Raw genomic sequence first — 14992 nt, forward strand, 5'->3', positions numbered from 1 at the left:
AAAGACTGCACTATCGGCTCACCTTTCAACGAGATTGGTCAATTGGTCAATCCATCAAACAATGATAGAAGCGCTATTGGTTTATTCCCGATGTGACACTGGGATGACTACCGCACGGGTTTGTCAGTGGTCAACCCTCCATGGCGGGAGCAAGAATCTGTGCTACCCTTACGTAAACAAGCAAAACGGGTGAGGAATGAAGGGCAGTGTAGTATAGGGCAGTGTTCAGAATTGATGGGACTATCAGATCACAGATTTTCAGCGCAATTGGTGAGTTTTTCATACATTTATTAATATAAGAATCACTAAATATGGGCCTGTGATATCGTGGGATCCATAGAGTTAAGTCAATTAGATAGTTAGTGGCTGGTTCCTGCTGTGCAGCGGAGCTGAGAAAACAAATCTGTCTTTGAAACAAGCAGGGACACGTAGACACCTCCCTCCCATGGGGCCACCTGGGGAGGTTGCTTCTCCATGGGCCATCGCTAGAGACACCCAGCCCGTACCATAGCTGATTACCCAAGGGAGGCCCAGGCAGAAAGAAAAGTTTCCTGATTTATAAAAATAACCAAGTGCTGAGTGGCCGTGTGGAGATTACTCACCGTAGAGGACCTGGGGAATCTACCTCATCGAGACACGAGGCTAGCATTCTTATTAGGTTGTTTTGTTTTATCATGGAACCGGGGGTGTGTGTGTGTGTGTGTGTGTGTGTGTGTGTGTGTGTGTGTGTGTGTGTGTGTGTGTGTGTGTGTGTGTGTGTGTGTGTGTGCGCTAGCTGTGACCTGTGAATCCATCCTGTCTGTCCCATAGGTGCTCCCAGTCCTCTCCTCCCCTCTGTATGACCTGAAAGAGGAATCACACACACACACACATCATGAAACTCTCATCTGCTCACAGGTGTTTACTGGGAAAAATCCTAGCCCAGAGCAACTGCCTTAAACTGAGTGAATAATGACAGGAAGAAACTGCACGCGTGCATGTGTGTGTGTGGTAATTTATTTTTCTCTAACATACACACACACACACACCTCCATACTTCCCTTTCAATTATTGTCCATGAAATAAAGGACAAGCTTAGCAAGGTCATTGAATTTCTTTAAAGATGTGAGTGTTCTGGTCAAACTAAGTTGTCTTTATATTGTGTAGGTCTCACTGGAGTGTGCAATTTGAACATTCTTGCCCCTGCCTCTGTGAGTTTATATCTGTTTTCAGTTCCAGGTGAATTAGTGTATTTGCACCTGTTGGAGAACTGCTTGCAGAGTGTCATGGTCAGCTTCCGACTGGTGATGGGAGTTTTGAGGGAGTTAACCAGGGGAGAATACTAGAATGTGGGTTAGCAGGGGAGAGAGGCTGAGAGGCTGGTGCTGCAGCTGCTGAAGATCCATTGATCAAACCAAGGTGCATGATTGAATTAGAGGCCCTGCCTGCCGTTGCACAGCTCCTGTACCGGAAACCAGACAGAATTATTCATATCCCCTCCAGGCCAGCACAGGAGAGGAGGAGAAGGAGAGGGGAAATGAAAAAGCAGGGGAGAGCTCATCAGGTTAGCAGAGAACCTGCTCATGGAGTTAAGAGAGTCTTCTCCAGCCATTTCCCTGACTGACAGCTGCTTGTGAAGTATCGAAATGGCTACAATCTCCACCTGTATGTCGTGACAGTTTGCCCATGCACTTTTTAAAAACTTTTTGCTTGGTGGGTCGTTCTTGAATTGTGTTGGCATTTGCGCACCTCGACTTCGCATCCATGAAAAACACTTTAACCTCTCTGGGCCAGTGGGACGTTAGCGTCCCACCCTAGTCAACAGCCAATGGAATCACGTGGCGCAAAATACAAATACCTCAAAAATGCTATAACTTCAATTTCTCAAACATATGACTATTTTACACCATTTGAAAGATAAGACTCTCGTTAATCCAACCACGTTGTCCGATTTCAAAAAGGCTTTACAGCGAAAGCAAAACATTAGATTATGTCAGGAGAGTACCCTGCGAAAAATAATCACACAGCCATTTTCAAAGCAAGCATATATGTCACAAAAACCAAAACCACAGCTAAATGCAGCACTAACCTTTGATGATCTTCATCAGATGACACTCCTAGGACATTATGTTATACAATACATGCATGTTTTGTTCAATCAAGTTCATATTTATATCAAAAACCAGCTTTTTACATTAGCATGTGACGTTCAGAACTAGCATACCCACCGAAAACTTCCGGTGAATTTACTAAATTACTCATGATTAAACGTTGACAAAATACATTATTATTTTAAGAATTATAGATACAGAACTCATTTATGCAATCGCTATGCCCGTTTTTAAAATAGCTTTTCGGCGAAAGCACATTTTGCAATATTCTGAGTACATAGCTCGGCCATCACAGGCTAGCTAATTTGACACCCACCAAGTTTGGGGCAACCTAAACTCAGAATTACTATTAGAAAAACTGGATTACCTTTGCTGTTCTTCATCAGAATGCACTCCCAGGACTTCCACTTCAACAACAAATGTTGTTTTGGTTCCAAATAATCCATAGTTATATCCAAATACCTCCGTTTTGTTTGTGCGTTCAGGTCACTATCCGAAGGGTAACGTGCGAGCGCATTTCGTGACAAAAAATTTCAAAATATTCCATTACCGTACTTAGAAAAATGTCAAACGCTGTTTAAAATCTATTTTTATGCTATTTTTCTCGTAAAATAACGATAATATTCCAACCGGACAACATTGTATTCATTCAAAGACTGAAAGAAAAAAATGGAGAAGTCTCTTGAACGCACATCTCAGTCTCACTGTTCCCAGCAGGCCACTTACAAACTCTGCTGCTGTACTTTGCCCAGAGACAGGAGACGCGTCATTCCACTTTCTGAACGCTTTAGAGAGCCAATGGAAGCCTTAGAAAGTGTCACGTAACAGCACAGATGCTGTAATTTTGAGAGAGATGCAACAGAAGGACAACAAATTGTCAGACAGGGCACTTCCTGCATGGAATCTTCTCAGGTTTTGGCCTGCCATATGACTTCTATTATACTCACAGACACCATTCAAACAGTTTTAGAAACTTTAGAGTGTTTTCTATCAAAATCTACTAATTATATGCATATTCTCGTTTCTGGGCAAGAGTAGTAACCAGTTTAATTCGGGTACGTTTTTTATCCGGCCGTGAAAATACTGCCCCCTAGCCCCAACAGTTTAAAATTAAAAATAGTTACATGTTTTTGTTAATATTTAACTTTTTATTAAGGATAAAGCATAATGCAAGTCCTTTATACTGAAAAAGTATATTAATGCTTTGTTTAAGATCTATTATTTTGAAAGCTAGAAAGTGAACAAAAGTACATAATATATTGTATAAATCAATAAAAACAAAGAAGGCTTTTGAAATACTAGTATAATGTCTGTCCCTCGGTTTTATGTCCATAGTTAGGTTTCCATCCAATTGGCGACAGATTTTCATGTGAATATTCTAAAATCTGCATAAAGAAAATATACACATTTTCCCACCAGTGGTGTGTTTCCACCAAACTGACTTGTTTTGGGAATAGAATCGCTGCATGATGAAGTAGTGCACACAATGTACTTTTCCTCTTAAGTAAAAATCTAAACTTCAATATGTTTCCATTGCATTTTCAACTATACCTACGTATAGTTTTGTCACAAAAACTGTTACATTAAATAGCAATGGTCTTGGCACATGCACTCTAGCCAACAGCTCGCAGATAGAGTGCGGGTAGGCTAGTCTACATGATGAGATTATTATGGATAAGAGGGAGAATATTTGTATTTGTCAAACAAGCATTGATCATCATGTCACCAGAATAAGACCCTCAATATTTATTTGAAATGATCATCAAGCTAATCACTGTGCACTTTCATGACCCTCTGAAGTTCATAACTTATTTCATCTGTAGGCTAATGAACTGCATGATTTCCTGAGTTGTAGTGGGACGACCACACACAATATCATCGCGTGACTCCAAGTTTCCTTTCATATGATGGTTATTATATCAATATTTGCTCATGAAAGGTGTTTCCACTACCATTTCTCACATAATTAATTTTACAGACACAAAAAGATCCCACCGTGTTTAACAAACAAATTATCTGCCGGCATTTATAAAATTGTACCAAAACTTCCTGTTTCCATCACCGCTGTCTGTATTTCTTTTTACTCGCATAAAAACTGTGACTGGAAACACGATTATTGGTGTTAACGCCTTGAAAATCACTCATTACAAAGATACAGTATACAAGGACCTTGAGCATTCCCTACAGTGGCAATCTGTTATCAGGGACGGGAAAATATTAAATAAAATGATTAGCTAATCACACCCTTTTTTTTGATGCCCCCTCCACTGAACCTCCACTGCTTTTCTAGCCCAAACTGCCTCAACTTCATCACCAAGCCAACTGAGACTTTGAATCTCCATCATGAAAGCATTTTTTATCATCGTTTTAATTTTGATGCGCTTTGAGATTCTTTGAAAAGTGCTATACATGTTGAAATATGTATGTTTGTAGTATGTCATCAATTTGAGAACTTTTTTGAACAAATCTAAAGTGTCACTTGGTGTTATTCAATTTAAATTAAGGGAAATAACATTATGTGCAAAAATAAGCTATTTTTGTTTCTTTTTGACCATTTCAATTGAAAACAATCACAATAAGGTACTTAATTGTTACCCAGAAATTATTTGATATTGACATAAAAATGGCTGCCTTGGACCTTAATAACCTAAAATGTCTCATAGGTGTTACCTGTTACTACTCCTACTGGAGGCACAATGTCATGTGGCGTACCGCAGACAAGCCACCAGGGAGAGACTCGTTGAGGCCTGGTGACAGACAGCGTCTACATCACGCGGTGGTGGCTACCTCTGCTGGACGTGCCAGGTCTCGACGGGTCCTCCGGACAGGAATAATTGGGTCTAATTGAGGCTGGTGTGTAATCAAGGGGTTGATTGCTCACCAGCCGTACGAGGCCCATAAAGCTTCTAGGAAGGCAGCACACGGGAGGTTTGGAAGGAGTGAAAGGTTGCTACTGGATAGACATCCTCACAGTCTGCTAGAACTGAGGGGCTCTGTGTTCTACCCCAGAGGAGACAACATTCCCAGAAGGTGGTAACCCGGAAGAGGTCTCATGGAGAAGACCGGTTTCTTTTCTTTTTCTTTATTATTTTAAATAAACACCCTTGAAACTGAGGTATCACACTTGTGTCTGATCTGTGTAAATGTCTTGATCAAACCCCCTGGTCTGCCACAAGTGGTGGAGAATGCGGTCAAGTCTGACAACATGATCAGACCAGCGTTGACGTTTACGCAGTATCAGCATGGACGAGTTGATAGCTCAGTTTGTTCGGGCCCAACAAGCGCAACAGGACATTCAGGAACCAACGCTGGAAGAACAGCGTCTATAGAATGTCTGCCTGCTTGAGGAAGTCAGGAGCTGCGAGGAGAAATGCAGCCCAAATCACATCCCAATCAGTTTTTAAGTAAGCTAACGGAGGATGACGTCATCGAGATCAACCTCTGCATGTTCGAACGGACAGCTAACTACGACTGTCTCAAGAAGGAGGTACTCAGCCACTATGGTTACAGCCTGGCCCGTCGGGCCCAACTGGTCCACAACTATAGGTTTGTGGCCGACGGTTCCCACTGAGCCCAGATGAGCAACCTACCTGATCATCACCAGGGCATAGCTCCTAACCGACGTAGCCACCCTCCCCGTTATCGACAAAGTGGTCATGGATTGCTTCTTACGGGCGCTACCTCACGATATGAATAGGGCGGGCCTACGCGCGCCCTAGATCTTGGAGGACCTCTTGGGAGCCGTGGAGATGCACCAGAATACAGAGGCCCTGCTGAAGGGGACACAGGCCACGTCCAGGAGCTGTTGGAGGGGACGGAAAGACAACCCCACCACCGTATTCCCCAATCCGACAGTCAGCCGGACTAAAGGAATGCAGACCCGCAGAGAGACAGCCGGGGGAGAGTCTACCCGCCGCCGACAACCCCAAGTGGATGAAGACCAAAGGAGGTGTTTTTAGTGTGGCGCCCGGGTACACCTCGCATAGAATTGCCCGGGTTGAGAGGAGTCGGTGCTATCAGCGGGCCCCGGAGACACGCAGTAAATTCAGCCTGGTCACAGACCATGCTCCCCTGGTCTGGATGGCCAGGGGAAAGGACACGAACGATCGAGTCACCAGGTGGTTCTTGTCCCTTCAACGCTTCTCTTTTTCTGTTGTGCACAGGTCAGGGGCGAAGCATGGGAACGCGGATGCCCTATCAAGAAGGGAGACGTACATCGCACTGACGACCAGCCCCTCCCCGACAGGACTAAGTGTTCTACCCCAGAGGAGACAGCATTCCCCGGAGCCCAGAAGGCGGTAACCCGGAAGAGGTCCCCTGGAGACCGGTTTCTTTTCTTTTTCTTTGTTGTTTTAAATAAACACCCTTGAAACTGAGGTATCACACTTGTGTCTGATCTGTGTAACGTCTTGATCAAACCCCCTGGTCTGCCACAGTTATCATAATGGTAAAAATGATTTAAAGTCATTAAGCTGACATGTTAGTTGATTTAGAATGTGAAGATCAGTGGAGGCTGGTGACTTGAAACATTTAGGAGGATGGGAGACTCACGATATAGGTGCAGAACGCACGGAGACCACAAAGTGTGTTTCAAAAATCCTCAAAGACGAATTATTTTAACCTAAAGCATTTAATACTTACAGTGTTGGAAAGGGATCACAGCAGTGATTAAATGAGGGTATGAGGCATGAGTTCAGGTGTTCAGAGGCTTGACCAGTGCAGGACAGGATTTTACTGGGAAGACAAAAAACAATAACACAAGTCACTACAGTACACAGTTAGACAAAAGAGCTAAGATTGAGTTAGTCCAAGCAAGGAGTAAAATTGTTGATGTGTAATAATGTGATTGTGTATGTGATTGACTCTACATACAGTAATGAGAGAAAATTGATAGGAGTACTCAAAGTACTTGGAAGGGAAACATTCAATGTGCCAGTGGGGAATGAGTGGGCACATGAGATGTCGTGGCTTCAGTTCATGTAACGCGGAAGTTGACAATGGTAGTGGAGTGGAGTAGTCATCGCCTCTTAATCAGGGGGGACTTAGCTGTAAATACAAATAGCAGATACATTCCTTTACAGCTGCGCCATCGTAGGTTTGGACAATGAGTTTCTCTATAAAGTTAAACTCAGACATCTCAAAATTCATACAGTCAAACACAAACTGCGCATCTTGCCCACTTGACACATCAAAGTAGCCCAAGAAACGTTCCTGAATAAAGCCCTGATCATCCACATACCTGACGATAACTGACAACTGCAAGCAGACTGGTGGCAACATAGGTCCCAGAGCGGTGGGGCAATTTTTACCCCCTGGGGCCTGGAGTTTTTCCTTATATGTTAACCAAACTAGGAAACTCTGTACCCTATAAGGTGATTAATCATTTCTAAAAAGGGTTTATATGGGCTATGATGGGACCAGTTTTTCATAATCAAGTCACATGGTTTTAAAAAACTGGCTCTGGGGAGGATGAAAACCCCCTCAAACTGCAGCTACCTTATATTTGTTCATATACATTATATTTAGACAAGATTAGGAGGGGGATTTCCTCTACCCAGACACATAGACAACAACTGATAGACAATAGAACTCACAGGGCTGAGCTTGCTTAATGCGTGTTTGCATCATGCAGGCCTATGCAACTATGCCTTGTAAAAGAAATGACCTTGTAAAAAAGATTACACATCTGCCATCACTATTATGTTGATTGATTCATTCCAGTTAATGATTTTGGATTAAAAGTATATAGGCAGCCTAGCCAGCCCAATGTTGAATATAATCTGAATTTGATCACATTCACATTTTCTCCTGACACACAAATGGACTATAAATACAGTGGGCTCCAAAATTACTGGCACCCCTGACTGGCAATGCACAAACAACATAATTATAGAGATAAAATACCAACATGTGAGAAATATTGTACTTTATTAATGTTTCAATGGAACTAACCAAAATCATGCAATTATTTAATACAAAATACATTTCACCAAAATCAAGTTTTCATAATTAATGGCAGCCTTAAAGATTATTGTAAATAACATCTACCAAAATTAAACCATGAATGAAATTACACTTATTTAAGTTTATCTAAGTCTAATGGAACTATATTGAGCCTTTACATCACTGTACACAACCAATTTCTTTACTCTGACCAGATGGACAGGGCGCGTAGGCTGAATGCAGCTGCTCTTATTAGTAGCCTACAGTTGATCAGACGGAAAAATAGTCTCATTTTCATCCCATACAGCATGTCAGAATTTTAATGTTTAGGTGTAGCCTAGGCTGCTGCAACATTTATTTAATGAGTTTTTGCTTGTGTCTGTCCGGAGTGATTATGTGTCATCATCTTTGCTAAATAAATACCGGAGGAAAGTGCAAAGCCTACTTGAACGCACGCTAAAAAATGTGCTACATCAACCTCTCTAATCTAACTTTTAATGGATGATGCGATGGAAGCTATCAAATCATTCGGAATTGCTTTCAACATCCCAGAAAATATGTTCCGCATGTAAAGCATCGTAATGTGCAATTACAAGCGGTTTGATGATAGGCTATACATTTGATACCAGTTGGTATTGAATGCCCTCACCTTTTCATCCTTCTTCATGAAACTGATCTCAAGCAGAGGTTGACCCTCGCTTTTAATTTGCAACTTTTCCGTGTACCCCAGAGAATGAAAGGGGTTCTTCAACAAAACGTCCACAACATTTTTGGCAGCATTGGCCATTCTACCATTCGGGCGGAGAAAACTGCACACTCGCGCTGGTGACTAGCTAGCTAAAGAAGTTAGCTAGGCAAATGTAAATACATTGCACTAACTGGACACAAAAATAAAGTTCTAAACCCAAGAAAACAATTTATAATATACCTCCATCTCCTGTAATTAAAAAACGAATTTGAATTGAATAATGTACCAAAAATTCTCAACTATCACTCTTCACTCTTAATCTCTATCCAACCACACATAACACCCATAATGCTCTGAGGCACAATCCCAATCCCACTAGGTTCATTCTCTGATCCTATATCAATGATTGGATGGACAACATGTCAGTTCATACTGCAAAAGCTTTGATTGGTTGGAGGACGTCCTCCGGAAGTGGTCATAATTACCATGTATGTCTATGGAAGGGGGTGAGGCCTACCCGCCTCCTAGGTTTTGTATTGAAGTCAATGTAGCCAGAGGAGGACGGAAGCTAGCTGTCTTCCGGCTAAACCTTGGTGCTAGCCCAGACAGTGCTGTTGAAGTTACTGTAGACCTTCATTGCAAACAGTGTATTTTAACCAATTATTTGGTGACAATATGAATATATTTAGTATAGTTTTATCTTAAAAGGATAACTTTTTTAATGTTTCACCATTTTTATTTGTATGAAATTTCACTGAGGAGGATGGTCCTCCCCTTCCTCCTCTGAGGAGCCTCCACTGGTGAAGATGTACCCAAATACATTTCATTTAAAAAGAATGCTATTGTCATATAACTATAATGCCATGCCCAAATGCCACCGCAATTCAAGAACAACACTGCTGTTCGCTTTTTGCATTGTGAATTTAATCATTGAGGTAATACTATTTTCATGGTTATATGTTTAATGTGAAACACTTTTTATTCCGCTCATGTTACCTGTAATCTGTACATCTCCTGTATCAGTATTCATCCTCCTTGTCCTCGTCTTCCAGTTTGACCCATGGTTCTCACGGGGGCCTTTGAAAACAGAAGTTACATTAAAGCTATGAATTAGAACACGTCAGAGCCTACATGCATATGCAAGTGTTTCCCCTAGTCTGGCCCGGGAAGAAAAATGACTGCAGTTTTATATAAATCTGGGCTTTTTATGGATGAACCTTTGCACAGTCGAGGGTCCCTTTTTGGCTGTCTCACTTGAATGAGGACTTATTTACTTTCTTGTAAACAATGTGAAATGTCTGTAGGCAAACTCTCCCCTCTCCTTCGTTTGGGAAAGCAGATCCATCTTTCTCTGGCAGTTTGCCAGATAAAGTGTTTGCTTCTTGACGATCGATAGCTATGCATATTTCATCCTTTGGGTTATGAGCAGACTTTTTAAATCTCCTCTATCACCCCACTGGGAAAACGGTGTGGATGTGTACGGTCCCGTTGTGAAATCACCCACCAAGTAGAGATGTAACACTGTCTCAACTGAAGGCCTCTCTCTCTGGGTTTTCACACCAGAATCTAGTGCTGAGCCAAGTCTGACTCAGAGAAACAGCACTGTAGTAAGTTAGCTAGCTAGCATTATTAATATGACCCAATTAACAGAAACATTCTAGACTCACTCAGGGGGAGTCTTTGTGTCCACAGAAGCAGCAGTTGTGTTAGTTATTGAATTTCATATTTTTTTTGTTTAAGTGTCTGAATTCTCAATGGTAACACTACAGACGGCATTAAAGCAGCAGCCTACTGTTTGCTGTCTATTATCTTCCACAGCACAGATTACAGTGGGGCTAGAAGGTGAGTCGGAGCAGAAGAGCATGGAGTCAAGGACACATGACATGTAAACCACTGTCTGCACTGCCAGTGACCTCTGCCCTATGAGTGACCAGTGTGAGTGGGAGTGTTATGAGTGTCCAGACTGAGTCTCACTGGGTTGACCTCCCTGAGGCAGCACTGTATATCTCTGCCCACATTAGACTGCTGTATGTCAGTCATGTCTTCATGAGCAGCACACTCCGTCAGAGGGGCACAGAGAGAGGGTGAAGGAGAAAGAGAGGGAGAGCAGGGGAATGAGGTACCCGTCTCAATGTGACCGCAGTGGGTTGGACAGAGCTACTCTAAAGCTTATCTTATGCGTCCCAGTTGAAACAGTTCGCACACATATTATGACGACATTTTGTGATGTTTTGTTCGTTTTGGTGTTTGGCAGCGCTCGGCAGGGTTTTTTTCAGCTGTTCGAGCTCACCAAATGTTTTCTTGAGGCAAGCTGATGTGGGTGGTGGGTCAATGCCGAAAACAGTGAAGTTGATTGATCTACATCGAGAGAGGAGCTGTTTTTGGTATATTCTTATGATTACTGTAAAATTGGTTAGCACCTTCAATTCTTGCACATTTTCTCAGAAAAAAAAGTATATTTCAACACTGGCAAACTTATGCTGTGATAAGATATGCCATAATTTTTATGGAATGGCTTCCGTCTGTGTACTCTACCATACAGGCCTGATTGGTGGAGTGCTGCAGAGATGGTTGTGCTTCTGGAAGGTTCCCCCAACTCCACAGAGGAACTCTGTCAGAGTGACCATCGGGTTTTGGTAACCTCCCTGACCAAGGCCTTTCTCCCTCAATTGCTCAGTTTGGCCGGGCGATGAGCTCTATGGAGAGTCTTGGTGGTTCCAAACTTCTTCCATTTAAGAATGATGGAGGCCACTGTGTTCTTGGGGGCCTTCAATGCTGCAGAAATGTTTTGGTACACTTCCCCAGATCTCTGCCTCAACACAATCCTGTTGGACAATTTCTTCAACCTCATGGCTTGGTTTTTGCTCTGACATGCACTGTCAACTGTGGGACCTTACATAGACAGCTGTGTGCCCAATCAATTGAATTTATCACAGGTGGACCCCAATCAAGTTGTAGAAACATCTCAAGGATGATCAATGGAAGCAGGATGCACCTGAGCTCAATTGCGAGTCTCATAGCAAAGGGTCTGAATACTTATGCAAATAAGGTATTTTTGTTTTTTCACTTTGTCATTATGGGGTATTGTGTGTAGATTGCTGATGATGTGTAGATTGCTGTAACGTAACAAAATGTGGAAAAAGTCAAGGGGTGATAGTATCCCTATGTTTAAGCCTATGTAGTCAACAAAGACTGCCAACAGCACTATAGAGATCACAGTGGTGTGTCAGACGTATTTGGTTGGTATAAACCTATAAATTAAATTACTGTAGTCCAAGACAGACAGGAATGTACACCGTACCAGCTCTTTTATGGCCTACCAAATAAAAACAAGACTTATGCCGGTAATAAAAACCTATTCTCAACTTGATCTTCTTTACCAGGTTGTCAACATGATTAGTGAAGTTCAGCTTGTCATCCATCCAAACTCCCAGATATTTGTATGTCTTGACTTGCTCTATGGAATTTCCTACAAAAGTAGTAATGACATGGTTTTCAGAGTGCTTATTATTTTAAAATGCAATTTTTGTATTTTGAAATGTATTTTGTGTTGGAGATATTCAGAACAAGCTTCAAATCGTACAGATTCTACATTTTACATTTTAGTCATTTAGCAGACACTCTTATCCAGAGCGACTTACAGTAGTGAATGCATACATTTCATACATTTCATTTCATGCATTTAAAAAATAATAATTGTACTGGCCCCCCGTGGGAATCGAACCCACAAGATTCTGTTGAATGATGTTAAAAGCTGGTCGAGCTTTTTCAAAAGCCAAAGTCAAATTGTTGCCACTTGAACAGAAAAGTGTCATCTGCATAAAAATTGACTTTAGCTGTCTCAATATGTCTCCCAATGTTGGTGACATAGATAATAAACAACAGTGTAACTCAAATGGATCCTTGAGGCACACCTGAGTGCATCTCTATGATATCAGACTTACAGTGCAACCATCTGCCTTAACACACTGGGTTCTATTTGACAGGTAGTTCACAAACCACTTTAGAGCATGCCCAGTAATCCCAAAACACTTCAGTCTCTGCATCAATACAGTAGCATACTACCCTGCATCCCACTGCTGGCTTGCTTCTGAAGCTAAGCAGGGTTGGTCCTGGTTGGTCCCTGGATGGGAGACCAGATGCTGCTGGAAGTGGTGTTGGAGGGCCAGTAGGAGGCACTCTTTCCTCTGGTCTAACGAATATCCCAATTCCCCAAGGCAGTGATTGTGGACACTGCTCTGTGTAGGGAGCTGTCTTTCGGATGGGATGTTAAATGGGTGTCCTGACTCTTTGAGGTTATTAAAGATCCCATGGCACTTATTGTAAGAGTAGGGGTGTTAACCCTGGTGTCCTGGCTAAATTCCCAAGCTGTCCCTTATACCATCATGGTCACCTGATCATTGCCAGCTTACAATTGGCTCATTCATCTCCCTCCTCTACCTATTGCCCAGGTTGTTGCTGTAAATGAGAATGTGTTCTCAGTCAACCTACCTGGTAAAATAATGGTTAAAGAAATATGGTCCACAGTGTCAAATGCCTTTGAGAAATCTACAGTTGAAGTTGGAAGTTTACATAAGCCAAATACATTTAAACTCAGTTTTTCACAATTTCTGACATTTAATCCTAGTAGAAATTCCCTGTCTTAGGTCAGTTAGGATCACCACTTTATTTTAAGAATGTGAAATGTCAGAATAATAATATAAATAATTATTTATTTCAGCTTTTATTTCTTTCATCACATTCCCATTGGTCAGAAGTTTACATACACTCAATTAGTACCATTGCCTTTAAATTGTTTAACTTGGTTAAAACATTTCAGGTAACCTTCCACAAGCTTCCCACAATAAGTTGGGTGAATTTTGGCCCATTCCTCCTGACAGAGCTGGTGTAACTGAGTCAGGTTTGTAGGCCTCTTTGCCTCGCACACGCTTTTTCAGTTCTGCCCACAAATTTCTATAGGATTGAGGTCAGGGCTTTGTGATAGCTACTCCAATACCTTGCCTTTGTTGTCCTTAAGCCATTTTGCCACAACTTTGGAAGTATGATTGGGGTCATTGTCCATTTGGAAGAACCTTTTGCGACCAAGCTTTAACTTCCTGACTGATGCCTTGAGATGTTGCTTCAATATATCCACATCATTTCCCATCCTCATGATGCCATCTATTTTGTGAAGTACACCAGTCCCTCCTGCAGCAAAGCACCCCCACAACATGATGCTGCCACCCCTGTGCTTCACGGTTGGGATGATGTTCTTTGGCTTGCAAGCCTCCCCCTTTTTCCTCCAAACATAACGATGGTCAATATGGCCAAACAGTTCTATTTTTGTTTCATCAGACCAGAGGACATTTCTCCAGTACGATCTTTGTCCCCATGTGCAGTTGCAAACCGTAGTCTGGCTTTTTTATGGCGGTTTTGGAGCAGTGGCTTCTTCCTTGCTGAGCGGCCTTTCAGGTTATGTCGACATAGGCCTCATTTTACTGTGGATATAGATACTTTTGTACCTGTTTCCTCCAGCATCTTCACAAGGTCCTTTGCTGTTGTTCTGGGATTGATTTACACTTTTCGCACCAAAGTACGTTAATCTCTAGGAGACAGAACGTCTCTCCTTCTTGAGCGGTATGCTGGCTGCGTGGTCCCATGGTGTTTATACTTGCGTAGTATTGTTTGTACAGATGAACGTGGTACCTTCAGGCGTTTGGAAATTGCTCCCAAGGATGAACCAGACTTTTTTCTGATGTCTTGGTTGATTTATTTTCATTTTCCCATGATGTCAAGCAAAGAGGCACTGAGTTTGAAGGTAGGCCTTGAAATTCATCCATAGGTACACCTCCAATTGACTCAAATGATGTCAATTAGCCTATCAGAGGCTTCTAAAGCCATGAAATCATTTTCTGGAATTTTCCAAGCTGTTTAAAGGCACAGTCAACTTAGTGTATGTAAACTTCTGACCCACTGGAATTGTGATACAGTGAATTATAAGTGAAATAATCTGTCTGTAAACAATTGTCGGAAAAATGACTTGTGTCATGCACAAAGTAGATGTGATAACCGACTTGCCAAAACTATAGTTTGTTAACAAGAAATTTGTGGAGTGGTTGAAAAACGAGTTTTAGTGACTCCAACCTAAGTGTATGTAATCTTCCGACTTCAACTGTATGAACAGAGATACACAATGCAACTTCTGATCCAGAGCACAGTGAATATCATCCAAAACCTTCAATGTTGCTGTAACAGCACTGTGGCTTGACCTGAAACCTGATTGCATACCACT

General features: G+C 42.0%; 1 protein-coding gene across 5 annotated transcripts in view; it reads left to right on the plus strand.

The window, feature by feature from the left end:
- LOC106573699 (solute carrier family 66 member 2) overlaps positions 1 to 14992 on the plus strand; it is a 95006-nt gene that overhangs the window by 48430 nt on the left and 31584 nt on the right. The window contains exon 5 of one of the 5 annotated variants that reach the window (XM_014148989.2): positions 6254 to 6466. The exons of the other annotated variants lie outside the window; for them this stretch is intronic. Coding sequence (XP_014004464.1) covers positions 6254 to 6392 — 139 coding nt within the window. The 3' untranslated portion in view covers positions 6393 to 6466. Of the gene's footprint in view, positions 1 to 6253; positions 6467 to 14992 lie in introns of those variants that run through there. 5 annotated transcript variants of the gene reach the window in all.

Source organism: Salmo salar, chromosome 16 (assembly GCF_965601325.2).
Source record: "Salmo salar chromosome 16, fSalSal1, whole genome shotgun sequence".
Classification (NCBI taxonomy): domain Eukaryota; kingdom Metazoa; phylum Chordata; class Actinopteri; order Salmoniformes; family Salmonidae; genus Salmo; species Salmo salar.